General features: G+C 30.0%; 1 protein-coding gene across 2 annotated transcripts in view; it reads left to right on the top strand.

Annotated features, from left to right (window-relative positions):
- LOC111625126 (serine/threonine-protein kinase tousled-like 2) overlaps nucleotides 1-13,837 on the top strand; it is a 91,027-nt gene that overhangs the window by 46,023 nt on the left and 31,167 nt on the right. For both annotated transcript variants that reach the window (XM_023368168.1, XM_023368167.1), the window contains exon 7: nucleotides 9,386-9,467. In XM_023368168.1, the coding sequence (XP_023223936.1) occupies nucleotides 9,386-9,467 (82 nt within the window). The remainder of the gene's footprint in view (nucleotides 1-9,385; nucleotides 9,468-13,837) is intronic.

The raw sequence follows: 13,837 nt of genomic DNA, 5'->3' as shown, positions 1-13,837 counted from the left end.
TAAACCATTTTGAACACTCTTTTTTATTACAGTTATCCCTTGATAGTATGACGTTTTGTAATCCGACATGCTCAGTAGTCCGATGCACCTCCCATCAAGGTCCCTGTCTCCGTTACGTGTCTGTTTGCACAGAAGCATGTCGCGACGTGAATCTCCCCACCCAATTCTTACATGATGACACACATTTCATGTGTTTTCCATGAGCAGTTCTGTTCGAACAGTTGGAGTAGGGAATATTGTAGGCTACAGCTAGCAAAACAATGTCAAATATGTAATCACTTTCGGTAATCCGGACACTTTTGGTAATTCGTCACCCTTTTGGTCCCGTACCTGTCGGATTATTAAGGGACAACTGTATTTATAAAACAATTTAGTTTTGGCATAAACAATGTTAAATTTTAACTGACTTAATTTTGCGAACGTATCTTTTTTATTTATATGGGTATCTTAAGGTCAGTTTTTTGCGCTAATGTTGCTAATGCACCATTTGAGCGAAAAAAAAATTGTTAAGGAAAAATTTTCTGTTAGCGAACTCTTTGTTAAATATTTTGAATATCACCACTGCTTGTAATGCACCGTTTATGAAAACAAAACAGAACAGGGTTACACAATATAAGGGTTTAAGTACCAGGCCTGGACTTTCCAAATAAAAAACAATAATTTCCAAAACCACAGATAATAATTCACAATAAATATAAGTTTTATTATATTGACAAAAAAAAACAATAATGGGTTAATTGTCTTAACAGTAAGTTAATGGAATAATTGAAAGCAAGAACAAAAATCAATAATCAAAGAAAATTATACTTATTATATCAAATCAACAAAAATTTTATCTCCACCTGAAAAAGGATTCTACAGCCAAAATATACTGCTTCCGCTAAGTGATCACAGACATCTCGACAACCATCATTGCCAGAAGCTACCTACCTCTCCGTAGTCGATGTGCCGCCTTTTATTTAACGTTTAGTGCAGCTCTGCACTGTCTTAATTTACATACATTTGCGTGACAGGATCAGGCACGGATGCAAACTAAGTTTGCTTTTCTTTCTTTGCCACCTGTGCTTAGGAGTTTGTCCTTAAGTAAAAAGAACCCCAAAAAGAAAAATAATCAAATAAAAATAACGCCCCGAAACATAAAATAACAATCGGACATTGACTCCTTTACAAACTTCTGCCTTTTTTTATAAGGCCATCTATAGGTTGTTTAATCATCACTTAAATTTTTTCAACAGTCAGTCAGGTACAATACTAAACCAAAAAGAAGTTAGTGCAGTGTATCAAAATAATCATTATTTTTAATGTAAAATTATTAATCAAGTATTTTTATGAATTTTCACAGTACATTAAAAATATTATTGCTAGCATAACTAATTTTTTGAAATCGGAAGTCGAGAGGGTTCTATCAGTGTGTAGGTTTTTGAAATTGGATACTTCGTTGAAAAGTTATGATGTCTGGAAACATATTCGAACTTAGTGATAAATTTCTAATTATGTCGGCAGACAGCCTGGTGGGCTTCACGGTGTTTGAATCATATCTCTGCTGTAAGTACCTTTGCCAATTTTTGGAATTGTAGGAATAATAGTTTTGAAGATTTCAACAACTTTCAGTAAAAAATTCGACAAGTCATTGCGGGCTTCCTATAGTTATTTCCGAAAAATATTCAGTTGTTTGAGAGAACATTAAATATTAACTTTATGCTAAATTTCATCTCGATACACCTTATAGTTTTTGAATTATGGCCATTCCATCAAATTTTCCTAACCTTCAAAATGTGTTCTATGGCGTAGCCATAGAAACAGTCATTGACTTTTCTCTTATGAAGTAGCTGGAAAATTGGTTGAGTAGCGATTTTATCACTTGTAATCGAAATAACAAGGAAGAAGGCTACGGCAAACCACTTCCTCAACTCTTGCCAAGAAAACTACATGGACAAAGATCAAGATGGAGAAGACTTGTCCATGAAGTCACCAGGAGTCGAAGATGACTTGATGGAACTTAACAACAACAAAGCATAACTAATAATAACAATGACATCTGTGTAGATTAAAATACTTTTTTCTGGAACTATCTAAAATAAATTGTTATTAGCATAGTCCCAGGAATAGGATAGTTTCAGGACTGAACTTTTAACTCTTTTCAGAACATTGAAACTTGCAAATACACCTTATGCTGTTTTACATAATAGTTTCTGTTTCTCAGATAAAACCTAAGACAAGAACTCCTTAAAGTCCATACATATGTAACTAATTTATATTCAAGATTAATACAGAGGTCTACACTGTAAAAAGCCTTTGACCAGTCTATAAAGACTGAGATTATGATATTCAACTTATCCAAATAATCAATGATATTTTTTATTAATTTGTATTGGATTACTGCATCAGTTATAAATATATTTCTTGTATAGCTAAATTGATTATGATATATAAACATATTTGTCAGTGAATTTATCTTTTAAGAAAGATTTTTAAGATTTTATTATTATTGAGATAATTAGTATCAGACAATAGATACATTTCTCTCCTTTCAGTTTGAAAATGAAATTATTGTGATGTGAGGATTTTTCTGGGATTCTTTCTCATTAAACAATTTATTTATAACAAAGGGCATTGCAGAATCTGGAAGCATTTCTGATAGATTCTTAATTATATTATCAATATCAGGAGTATTAAATTTAACATTTCTAATGTAATATAATATAATTTAAATATAATATTTTATTATTATTTGTATTGTAAAATTATATAAAATAAGACCATGTAAATTGTGACTAAGCTGTATAAACTTAAACAACTTACATCATAAAATAATAATAACAAGCAGTTATTTATTGTGACATTGTCATAACGTTGGGCTGCAATTTTTAATTTATTTAGTTTAAAATATATGCTCTCCACCTTAAATCAGTACTGTAGAGTCTCGACCCTGTAGATCATACTTTTCCATTAGCAATAGAGTCGTGCCAGTCATCTATCTAACTCATTTTATGGGAAAATTTTTTAATTGAAATGTGACTTCCAGTTTACATTGGAAGTTCATATATAGTTAATCAGCGCATCCTGCTCCTAAGCTTTCCATATCTGGTCTTGAATTTCATTTATCTGATCTTGTTCTTGAGATTAAGGAAAGACAGACGACAGTGGGTATTTATAAGTTTAGTTTTTTTCAAATTGCAACCCAATAATGAATTTTTAATTTTGCAATCATATATTAATTTTATAAAGTTTATACTATAATCAGGGTTACCAGAGTGGAGGATTATGAAGGGTAATTGTTTCTGAGATTTTTTTATTTGATTTCTTCTTTATCTATTTTAATTAACAACTTTATAAAGCAAAGGTATTCTATAATAGTAAATTCATTTTAATTTTTGTTATGCTGAAGTAATCACAATCTGTTTGCAACTAGATGGGTTCCTCTGGTTCATCTTTAAACCATATGCAGTCTTCACTACTTAGAACATTCTGTTTATAGGGTAGTTTGAGTTTTCGCTTGTTCTTTAGATTTGTTTATTATTCATTCTTGTGAAGATAGTATAAACAGAAACAAATTTGATTTAAAAAATGTGATTTTAGTGAGTCAGTGGTTTAGTTGATTTAAAAATTTTGTTTGCTCTCACTGAGACAAAATTAAATTTTGCAGTTGTTTTTTGACTGTAGTAATAAAATCATTTATGTAATGTGACATTATGTTTATAATTGTAACTTCTATATATATAGAATTATAAATAAATTTATAATATATTTTTAGCAAAAGCTTTTAATACTTGTATTTATATAATATTTATATTTATATAAAGTATTAAAAGCTTTTGTTAAAAATATAAGTAAATGATCTCTCTCAATTCTGTATGCTTATTTACTTTTCAGTCTAAAAAATTCTTAAAATCTAATGTTATAAAAAAATTTTTTATATTTTCAAAGTAACAATGATCACACTTGTTTAAATCAAGGATGAGCAACACGCGGCCTGCGGCCACTTGCGGCCCGTTAAACATGTTTATGCGGCCCGCCAAGCATTTTTTAAATTGAATTTATTTTATCGACTTTCTCCCATCAATATATTGTTATAAAATTAATTATAATAAAATGGTAGTACATACTAAACCGAAACAATTTTTTGTGATGAGTTACTCACTTGTCAGCGATTTGTTCAAACATGCAATATGAACGCGCCGCGTCTGTGCTTGTTTGTGTTTGCTTCTGTTTGCTTCTGTCACACAATCAGTCAGACTGGTAAGCTGTTAACTAGCAATTTTAGCAATTCTTGTGTTTCTTGAAAGGCGTGAGTGCAATACTATTGTCAAAAAGGTAGTATTAGAGTTTTTTATTCAAAATTAAGTTTTCCTATAAATTTTTTTAACTTTCAAATTTTTAATCCATAATAGCATGTCGGAAAAGCAAACAAAAAAACGGAAGGTTGCGGATGAGCACAGGCATTCCCAAGAAAAGTGGAAATTTGATTATTTTTTCATTTTTTTGAAGATAAAGCTGTATGCTTAATATGCTCAGAGACTGTGTTGACATTAAAAGAATATAACATAAAAAGGCATTATGATACAAAACCTGAACAACAATATAAAAACTTAACAGGACAACTCCGGATAGATAAGTTTAATCAAATGGAGAAAAACTTGGGAAAACAACAGGCTATTTTTAAAAATCAAGCTATTTTATCAAATACGGCAGTAAAGGCTAGTTTTGTTGTCAGTCAAATACTGGCAAAAAAAATGAAACCCTTTGCGGATGGAGAGATGATAAAAGAATGTCTGACTGCTGTTGCAGAAATAGCATTTCCTGATAAAATAAATATTATTTCAAACATTAGTTTATCAAGATTCACCATTGCAAGGAGAATTGAAGACTTGTCCGAGAACATAGCAACAACGCTTCGTGAACGCATTGCAAAATTCGAATACTGTTCTTTGGCACTTGATGAGAGTTGCGATATTAGCGATACAGCACAACTGGCTATATTTTTACGTGGTATTGACACCAAATTTAATATTACTGAAGAATTCTGTTCACTGATTCCAATGCAAGGGACTACAACCGGCAAAGACCTGTACGATGAACTAAAGTCTGTGTTGGAAAATTTTTCAATTTCATTAGAAAAGGTTATTGGTATATCGACAGATGGAACACGAGCAATGTCAAGCATGGAGGTAGGAGTATCGGGAAGGCTATTTCGAGACATTAAGAAGGTCACAGGAAGGGAAATATTCGTTAACCACTGCATAATTCACCAGGAAAATTTGTGTGCAAAAAGATTGAGTTTGCCAAATGTCACAGTACCAATAATTAAACTAATCAATTTTATAAAGTCACGCGCGTTAAATCACTGTGAAATTAAAGAATTCCTGAAAGATTTAGAAACTGAATATGGCGACGTGGTTTTTAATACTGAAGTACGTTGGCTTAGTAGAGGTGCAATGCTAAAAAGAGTATACAACTTAAAAAGCGAAATACAATTGTTCTTGGATATGAAGGGATACGCCTTTCCTCATTTTGGTAATAAAGAATGGCTGTGTGATTTTGGGTTTCTTATCGACATGACTCAGCATCTCAATGATCTTAATATGGAACTTCAAGGCAAAGGACAGTTTATTCACAATTTGTATGCAGGGTTCCTACACACCTGGAAAATCAGGGAAAGTCAGGGATTTTCATTAGTGTTTGGAAAAAGTCAGGGAATTTGTCGAAAATTGTCAAAAAGTCAGGGAATTTGTCAAAAATTGTCAAAAAGTCAGAGAATTTGTCTCCTTAACTGCATTGTTGATCTCGTTTGCTGAATATGGATGACCAATCACAGCCATCTGCAGGCGGCAAGAAGTAATGCTGCAATCTTTAAAACCCAAGATAACTCGGGCAAGTTCCATAGCGTTACATAAAACTCGGGCATTTGGGNATTATTATTTTTTTTTTTTTATTATGTATTTTTTGTTTATGGATATGTTTAAAAATAAAACTAAAAAATTTTCAAATTTCAGTTTTTTCTAGAAAACACTCAATAGCATTTTCCATTCCCAGGAAATCCAAAGTCAGAAATTTTCAGAAACCATAATTGATAAATAAAATCACTCTAGGAACATTTATTGTCTTGTATTTCCCATACCCAGAAACACACATTTATGAATACAACTTATCACTTGTGCTTGAGTTGAGCAGAAAATGTCAGATTCTTTGTTATGTTAGGTGGTCATAGATCAGTCACAGTTGCAGCAGTGATGAGATATCATTTACATTTCTTGCTCTATTGCATAGTCTGAGAAAGACTATATAAAGAGCAGAACAAAATTTTCTTTTGTTCTGACCCAGTACATACTGAGCTGTTAAAAAGTTGCAGTCTTATGCAAACACAGACTTTTGCAATAAATTTGCATAAATGAATAATACAGTAGAGCGTCGTTTATCCGAAAGCTGGTTATCCGAAACGTCTGTTATCCAAAAGCATTCCAGTCAGCAAATTTAAATTTTCGCTAGTGCAGTGGCGCTGCAATCTTCGACTATTTCTTGGGTTACTGAAATATTTTACGTTTTTGATACTAAATTAACATCCGAAGTATAATTTTTTATTGTTTTTATATTTTTCAATAAATTTATTTTGTTTGTACAAAATAAAAAAATAATTTTTAACGATACAATAGTCTTCGTTAGGCTTAACATCGACGAAAATTCAACGCGAAGCGACACGNTGCTAAAAAACCAACCGGTCTTGGTTGTCCATATGGCGGTCTCATTCTTGCAGTATCCCAAAAACTAGGTTGTTTGGAATTGTTGTTTAAATCCAATGATTTGATAGTAATTAGATTTAATTGTTGGAAAAATTTTTGTTCACTTAGCTATAGTTTGATAATTGTTCTTGTTTATTTGAGAATAGATCTTTGTGATGTACTGTTAGCTAAAATGGAAGATTTATTTGTTGAGGAATTTTTCTGAGGATGACAGTTATTTTGGGAGATGCGAATACTAGAATAGGCAAGGAACTGGATAATTTTTATGCCAGGAGTAATATTAATTTTTTAAATTCCCAAAGATCTAATGATTTAATATTAATTAATTGTAAAAATCCTTTTCATCTTTGATTTAAGTCATAGGGATTATATATTTTAAACGGTCGATGTATCTCAGATTCCTGTAATATGCTTCTTGTCTAGTCTTGTGTCAATTATACTAGCATTATGACGGCTTTTCCTTTTTTGCTAGACTTATTACACCATGGTAATAATTCTAGCGAATAAGTCTAGTGAAAAAGGAAAAGCCATCATAGTGCTAGTAAAAGTGTCTCAGACTATCTGGCTAAATTTACTTTTCTCTCGACAGTCAGTTTACTGTTATTAAATTAAATCTGTAACAGATATAATTTATCTAATAAATTTGCCTTTTAGATTTTAAACTTGTTGATATTTTTAATTCTTATCATTTTCCAATTTTCAACATCGTTTGGATTTATAATGAATAATGTTTTTACTCTGAAACTTCCAAAAATTCATAATATATGAAAACAAGAAAGATAAATAATTATTTAATTTCTGATTAGTTTGCTATATATTTTAGTTAAAGGGACCTTTCTGTTGGATTCACAGAGTTACTATGATAAACTATTGAAGACTTTGTTAACTTCGGTTTTACAATGTGGAATGGTTAAGAAAAATATTTCTTTATTGTCATTTGAGAAATAATGGTTTGATCGTCAGTATTTATGCTTAAAGAAAACAAAAAACTGAGTATTACGAAAGTATACTCAGTTCTTTGTTTAGAATAGATTTCTAGTTTTGTAGAAATAAAACTATAAATCTATTGGACAAATACTGCAAATTAAATAAAAGCTATAAGTTGCTAAGTAAGGCAAAGAAAAAGTTATTTTTAGCTAAAATAAACTCATTACTATTGAAGACTAAAAATACTAGAGATTTTTGGTTATTAGTTAATAAATTTTGAATTAAGAAACCATATGAAAATGCTATGTCTCCCTTGAATTGGTTGAATTATTTGATAGAGTATTTCATTGGACCAAATACAGTAATTTATATTGATTTAAGCTTTGGTAATAATGTTTCTCTTTTGGATGATCCTATCACTTTGAGTGAATTGGAAACGGTAATCAGAAAATTAAAATTATCTAAGGCCCCCAGGTCTTGATAACATAAGGCTTGAAATGATGAAATACTATTAGATATATTGGATATGTTTCATTTCTTTTTGGACTAATTGCTCTTTTCCTTTATCTTGGAAACAAATTGCTTTAAGGATGATTTATAAGAGGGGAAGTAGGCAAATAGCAATTGGTCTATGATTAGTTGACTTAATTTGTGTATTTAAAAAGGTTTTTTCAACTATTATGGCAAATTGTGTCTGAAATTGGATTGAATGAGTTTAATATTGTTACACCTCTTCAAGGAGCATTTGTTAAAAATAGAGGCAAATATAAATTTGTTTATTTTAGTTGGTCTTATTCAAATATCACTTTTGAAGAAATGAGGGAAATTATATACAGTAGAGCGTCGTTTATCCGAAAGCTGGTTATCCGAAAGCATTCCAGTCGGCAAATTTAAATTTTCGCCAGTGCTGTTGCGCTGCAATCTTCGGCTATTTCTCGGGCTACTCAAATATTTTACGTTTTTGATACTAAATTAACATCTGAAGTATAATTTTTTATTGTTTTTATATTTTTCAATAAATTTATTTTGTTTGTACAAAATAAAAAAATAATTTTTAACGATACAATAGTCTTCGTTAGGCTTAACATCAACGAAAATTCAACGCAAAGCGACACGCAACAGAGAAAAATTTCAACATGGGATAAATTAATATATTTTTTCGTACATGATTCGTTATCCGAAAAATAAGTTATCCGAATCACCCCAGTCCCCAATTGATTCAGATAAACGACGCTCTACTGTACAAACAAGTAGTTTGCCAAACTAAAAATGTTTCAGGAAACTATTTTGCTGAACTGGTGTGAATCAATTGAATCTCACTACTGGTGTGATTTCATTATATGTTTTTATGATGAGCTACCACTGTTTTCACAATTTAGTCCTAATCTACTAGTGGCCTATTGTTTGGGGTCATCTTACATGGCATATACTGTATAGGTTTAAACTAAAATTTTGAGCTTAAAATCTTGAGATTGACCTATATGCCAGCATATTAAATACTATATTATTTTTATTTATAATTATACTTATTATAATTACATATTAATTTTGAAATTATTTCAAATATTACATAAATATTCAGAATAATATTTAAGTGAAAAGATGCTCTTGCTGCTTAAGTGAAAAATATAAAGAATTATTAAATAGAAAAAAATAATTTATATAATGAAAATATATATTAATAAGTTATTTTTACAAATTTATTTATTTTTTTTTTCTAGATTTAATAATCATTTAGTATTGAATGAAAGGTATCTTTTGTTAACATTATTAGGAAAGGGAGGCTTTAGTGAAGTTCATAAGGTAAGTTTAAATCCATTTATATTCTGCAAATAATTTTTTTCTTTCTTACAAATATATATAATTTGAAATAAAATAATTAAAATTAATTTCCTCATATTAGCTTTTTCCTTGTTGTGTTACAACAGGTTTTATATTTCAGAATGATTTTCTTTTTTTAAATCAATAAACTAAACCTTAATATTTATTTTCGATTATCCAGTTTTCCATCTGTTTAAATCTTTTCTTTGTTTTTTCTAAACATTTGTTTAATTAAAAAAGTTCTTATTTAAGTAAGTAAAAACGATGAACTTTATCTGAAATTTTTTTGTTAAACTTGTAATCAGTGGTGATATTCAGCGGGTTTGCACAGGTTTGGCCGAACCCATTGTTAACATTTTCAAAGTTTTCCGAACCCGTTGTTAAACACACATAACATTTCTCAGTGATTTAGTTTCTTTTAAAAAATANACAAAAATTTTATCTCCACCTGAAAAAGGATTCTACAGCCAAAATATACTGCTTCCGCTAAGTGATCACAGACATCTCGACAACCATCATTGCCAGAAGCTACCTACCTCTCCGTAGTCGATGTGCCGCCTTTTATTTAACGTTTAGTGCAGCTCTGCACTGTCTTAATTTACATACATTTGCGTGACAGGATCAGGCACGGATGCAAACTAAGTTTGCTTTTCTTTCTTTGCCACCTGTGCTTAGGAGTTTGTCCTTAAGTAAAAAGAACCCCAAAAAGAAAAATAATCAAATAAAAATAACGCCCCGAAACATAAAATAACAATCGGACATTGACTCCTTTACAAACTTCTGCCTTTTTTTATAAGGCCATCTATAGGTTGTTTAATCATCACTTAAATTTTTTCAACAGTCAGTCAGGTACAATACTAAACCAAAAAGAAGTTAGTGCAGTGTATCAAAATAATCATTATTTTTAATGTAAAATTATTAATCAAGTATTTTTATGAATTTTCACAGTACATTAAAAATATTATTGCTAGCATAACTAATTTTTTGAAATCGGAAGTCGAGAGGGTTCTATCAGTGTGTAGGTTTTTGAAATTGGATACTTCGTTGAAAAGTTATGATGTCTGGAAACATATTCGAACTTAGTGATAAATTTCTAATTATGTCGGCAGACAGCCTGGTGGGCTTCACGGTGTTTGAATCATATCTCTGCTGTAAGTACCTTTGCCAATTTTTGGAATTGTAGGAATAATAGTTTTGAAGATTTCAACAACTTTCAGTAAAAAATTCGACAAGTCATTGCGGGCTTCCTATAGTTATTTCCGAAAAATATTCAGTTGTTTGAGAGAACATTAAATATTAACTTTATGCTAAATTTCATCTCGATACACCTTATAGTTTTTGAATTATGGCCATTCCATCAAATTTTCCTAACCTTCAAAATGTGTTCTATGGCGTAGCCATAGAAACAGTCATTGACTTTTCTCTTATGAAGTAGCTGGAAAATTGGTTGAGTAGCGATTTTATCACTTGTAATCGAAATAACAAGGAAGAAGGCTACGGCAAACCACTTCCTCAACTCTTGCCAAGAAAACTACATGGACAAAGATCAAGATGGAGAAGACTTGTCCATGAAGTCACCAGGAGTCGAAGATGACTTGATGGAACTTAACAACAACAAAGCATAACTAATAATAACAATGACATCTGTGTAGATTAAAATACTTTTTTCTGGAACTATCTAAAATAAATTGTTATTAGCATAGTCCCAGGAATAGGATAGTTTCAGGACTGAACTTTTAACTCTTTTCAGAACATTGAAACTTGCAAATACACCTTATGCTGTTTTACATAATAGTTTCTGTTTCTCAGATAAAACCTAAGACAAGAACTCCTTAAAGTCCATACATATGTAACTAATTTATATTCAAGATTAATACAGAGGTCTACACTGTAAAAAGCCTTTGACCAGTCTATAAAGACTGAGATTATGATATTCAACTTATCCAAATAATCAATGATATTTTTTATTAATTTGTATTGGATTACTGCATCAGTTATAAATATATTTCTTGTATAGCTAAATTGATTATGATATATAAACATATTTGTCAGTGAATTTATCTTTTAAGAAAGATTTTTAAGATTTTATTATTATTGAGATAATTAGTATCAGACAATAGATACATTTCTCTCCTTTCAGTTTGAAAATGAAATTATTGTGATGTGAGGATTTTTCTGGGATTCTTTCTCATTAAACAATTTATTTATAACAAAGGGCATTGCAGAATCTGGAAGCATTTCTGATAGATTCTTAATTATATTATCAATATCAGGAGTATTAAATTTAACATTTCTAATGTAATATAATATAATTTAAATATAATATTTTATTATTATTTGTATTGTAAAATTATATAAAATAAGACCATGTAAATTGTGACTAAGCTGTATAAACTTAAACAACTTACATCATAAAATAATAATAACAAGCAGTTATTTATTGTGACATTGTCATAACGTTGGGCTGCAATTTTTAATTTATTTAGTTTAAAATATATGCTCTCCACCTTAAATCAGTACTGTAGAGTCTCGACCCTGTAGATCATACTTTTCCATTAGCAATAGAGTCGTGCCAGTCATCTATCTAACTCATTTTATGGGAAAATTTTTTAATTGAAATGTGACTTCCAGTTTACATTGGAAGTTCATATATAGTTAATCAGCGCATCCTGCTCCTAAGCTTTCCATATCTGGTCTTGAATTTCATTTATCTGATCTTGTTCTTGAGATTAAGGAAAGACAGACGACAGTGGGTATTTATAAGTTTAGTTTTTTTCAAATTGCAACCCAATAATGAATTTTTAATTTTGCAATCATATATTAATTTTATAAAGTTTATACTATAATCAGGGTTACCAGAGTGGAGGATTATGAAGGGTAATTGTTTCTGAGATTTTTTTATTTGATTTCTTCTTTATCTATTTTAATTAACAACTTTATAAAGCAAAGGTATTCTATAATAGTAAATTCATTTTAATTTTTGTTATGCTGAAGTAATCACAATCTGTTTGCAACTAGATGGGTTCCTCTGGTTCATCTTTAAACCATATGCAGTCTTCACTACTTAGAACATTCTGTTTATAGGGTAGTTTGAGTTTTCGCTTGTTCTTTAGATTTGTTTATTATTCATTCTTGTGAAGATAGTATAAACAGAAACAAATTTGATTTAAAAAATGTGATTTTAGTGAGTCAGTGGTTTAGTTGATTTAAAAATTTTGTTTGCTCTCACTGAGACAAAATTAAATTTTGCAGTTGTTTTTTGACTGTAGTAATAAAATCATTTATGTAATGTGACATTATGTTTATAATTGTAACTTCTATATATATAGAATTATAAATAAATTTATAATATATTTTTAGCAAAAGCTTTTAATACTTGTATTTATATAATATTTATATTTATATAAAGTATTAAAAGCTTTTGTTAAAAATATAAGTAAATGATCTCTCTCAATTCTGTATGCTTATTTACTTTTCAGTCTAAAAAATTCTTAAAATCTAATGTTATAAAAAAATTTTTTATATTTTCAAAGTAACAATGATCACACTTGTTTAAATCAAGGATGAGCAACACGCGGCCTGCGGCCACTTGCGGCCCGTTAAACATGTTTATGCGGCCCGCCAAGCATTTTTTAAATTGAATTTATTTTATCGACTTTCTCCCATCAATATATTGTTATAAAATTAATTATAATAAAATGGTAGTACATACTAAACCGAAACAATTTTTTGTGATGAGTTACTCACTTGTCAGCGATTTGTTCAAACATGCAATATGAACGCGCCGCGTCTGTGCTTGTTTGTGTTTGCTTCTGTTTGCTTCTGTCACACAATCAGTCAGACTGGTAAGCTGTTAACTAGCAATTTTAGCAATTCTTGTGTTTCTTGAAAGGCGTGAGTGCAATACTATTGTCAAAAAGGTAGTATTAGAGTTTTTTATTCAAAATTAAGTTTTCCTATAAATTTTTTTAACTTTCAAATTTTTAATCCATAATAGCATGTCGGAAAAGCAAACAAAAAAACGGAAGGTTGCGGATGAGCACAGGCATTCCCAAGAAAAGTGGAAATTTGATTATTTTTTCACTTTCTTGAAGATAAAGCTGTATGCTTAATATGCTCAGAGACTGTGTTGACATTAAAAGAATATAACATAAAAAGGCATTATGATACAAAACCTGAACAACAATATAAAAACTTAACAGGACAACTCCGGATAGATAAGTTTAATCAAATGGAGAAAAACTTGGGAAAACAACAGGCTATTTTTAAAAATCAAGCTATTTTATCAAATACGGCAGTAAAGGCTAGTTTTGTTGTCAGTCAAATACTGGCAAAAAAATGAAACCCTTTGC

Source organism: Centruroides sculpturatus, unplaced genomic scaffold (assembly GCF_000671375.1).
Source record: "Centruroides sculpturatus isolate CEXI.00-Female unplaced genomic scaffold, Cexi_2.0 scaffold404, whole genome shotgun sequence".
In the NCBI taxonomy this organism is placed as follows: Eukaryota; Metazoa; Arthropoda; class Arachnida; order Scorpiones; family Buthidae; genus Centruroides; species Centruroides sculpturatus.
Note: the sequence above shows the minus strand (reverse complement) of the source record. Positions and strands in the feature narration are given on the sequence as shown.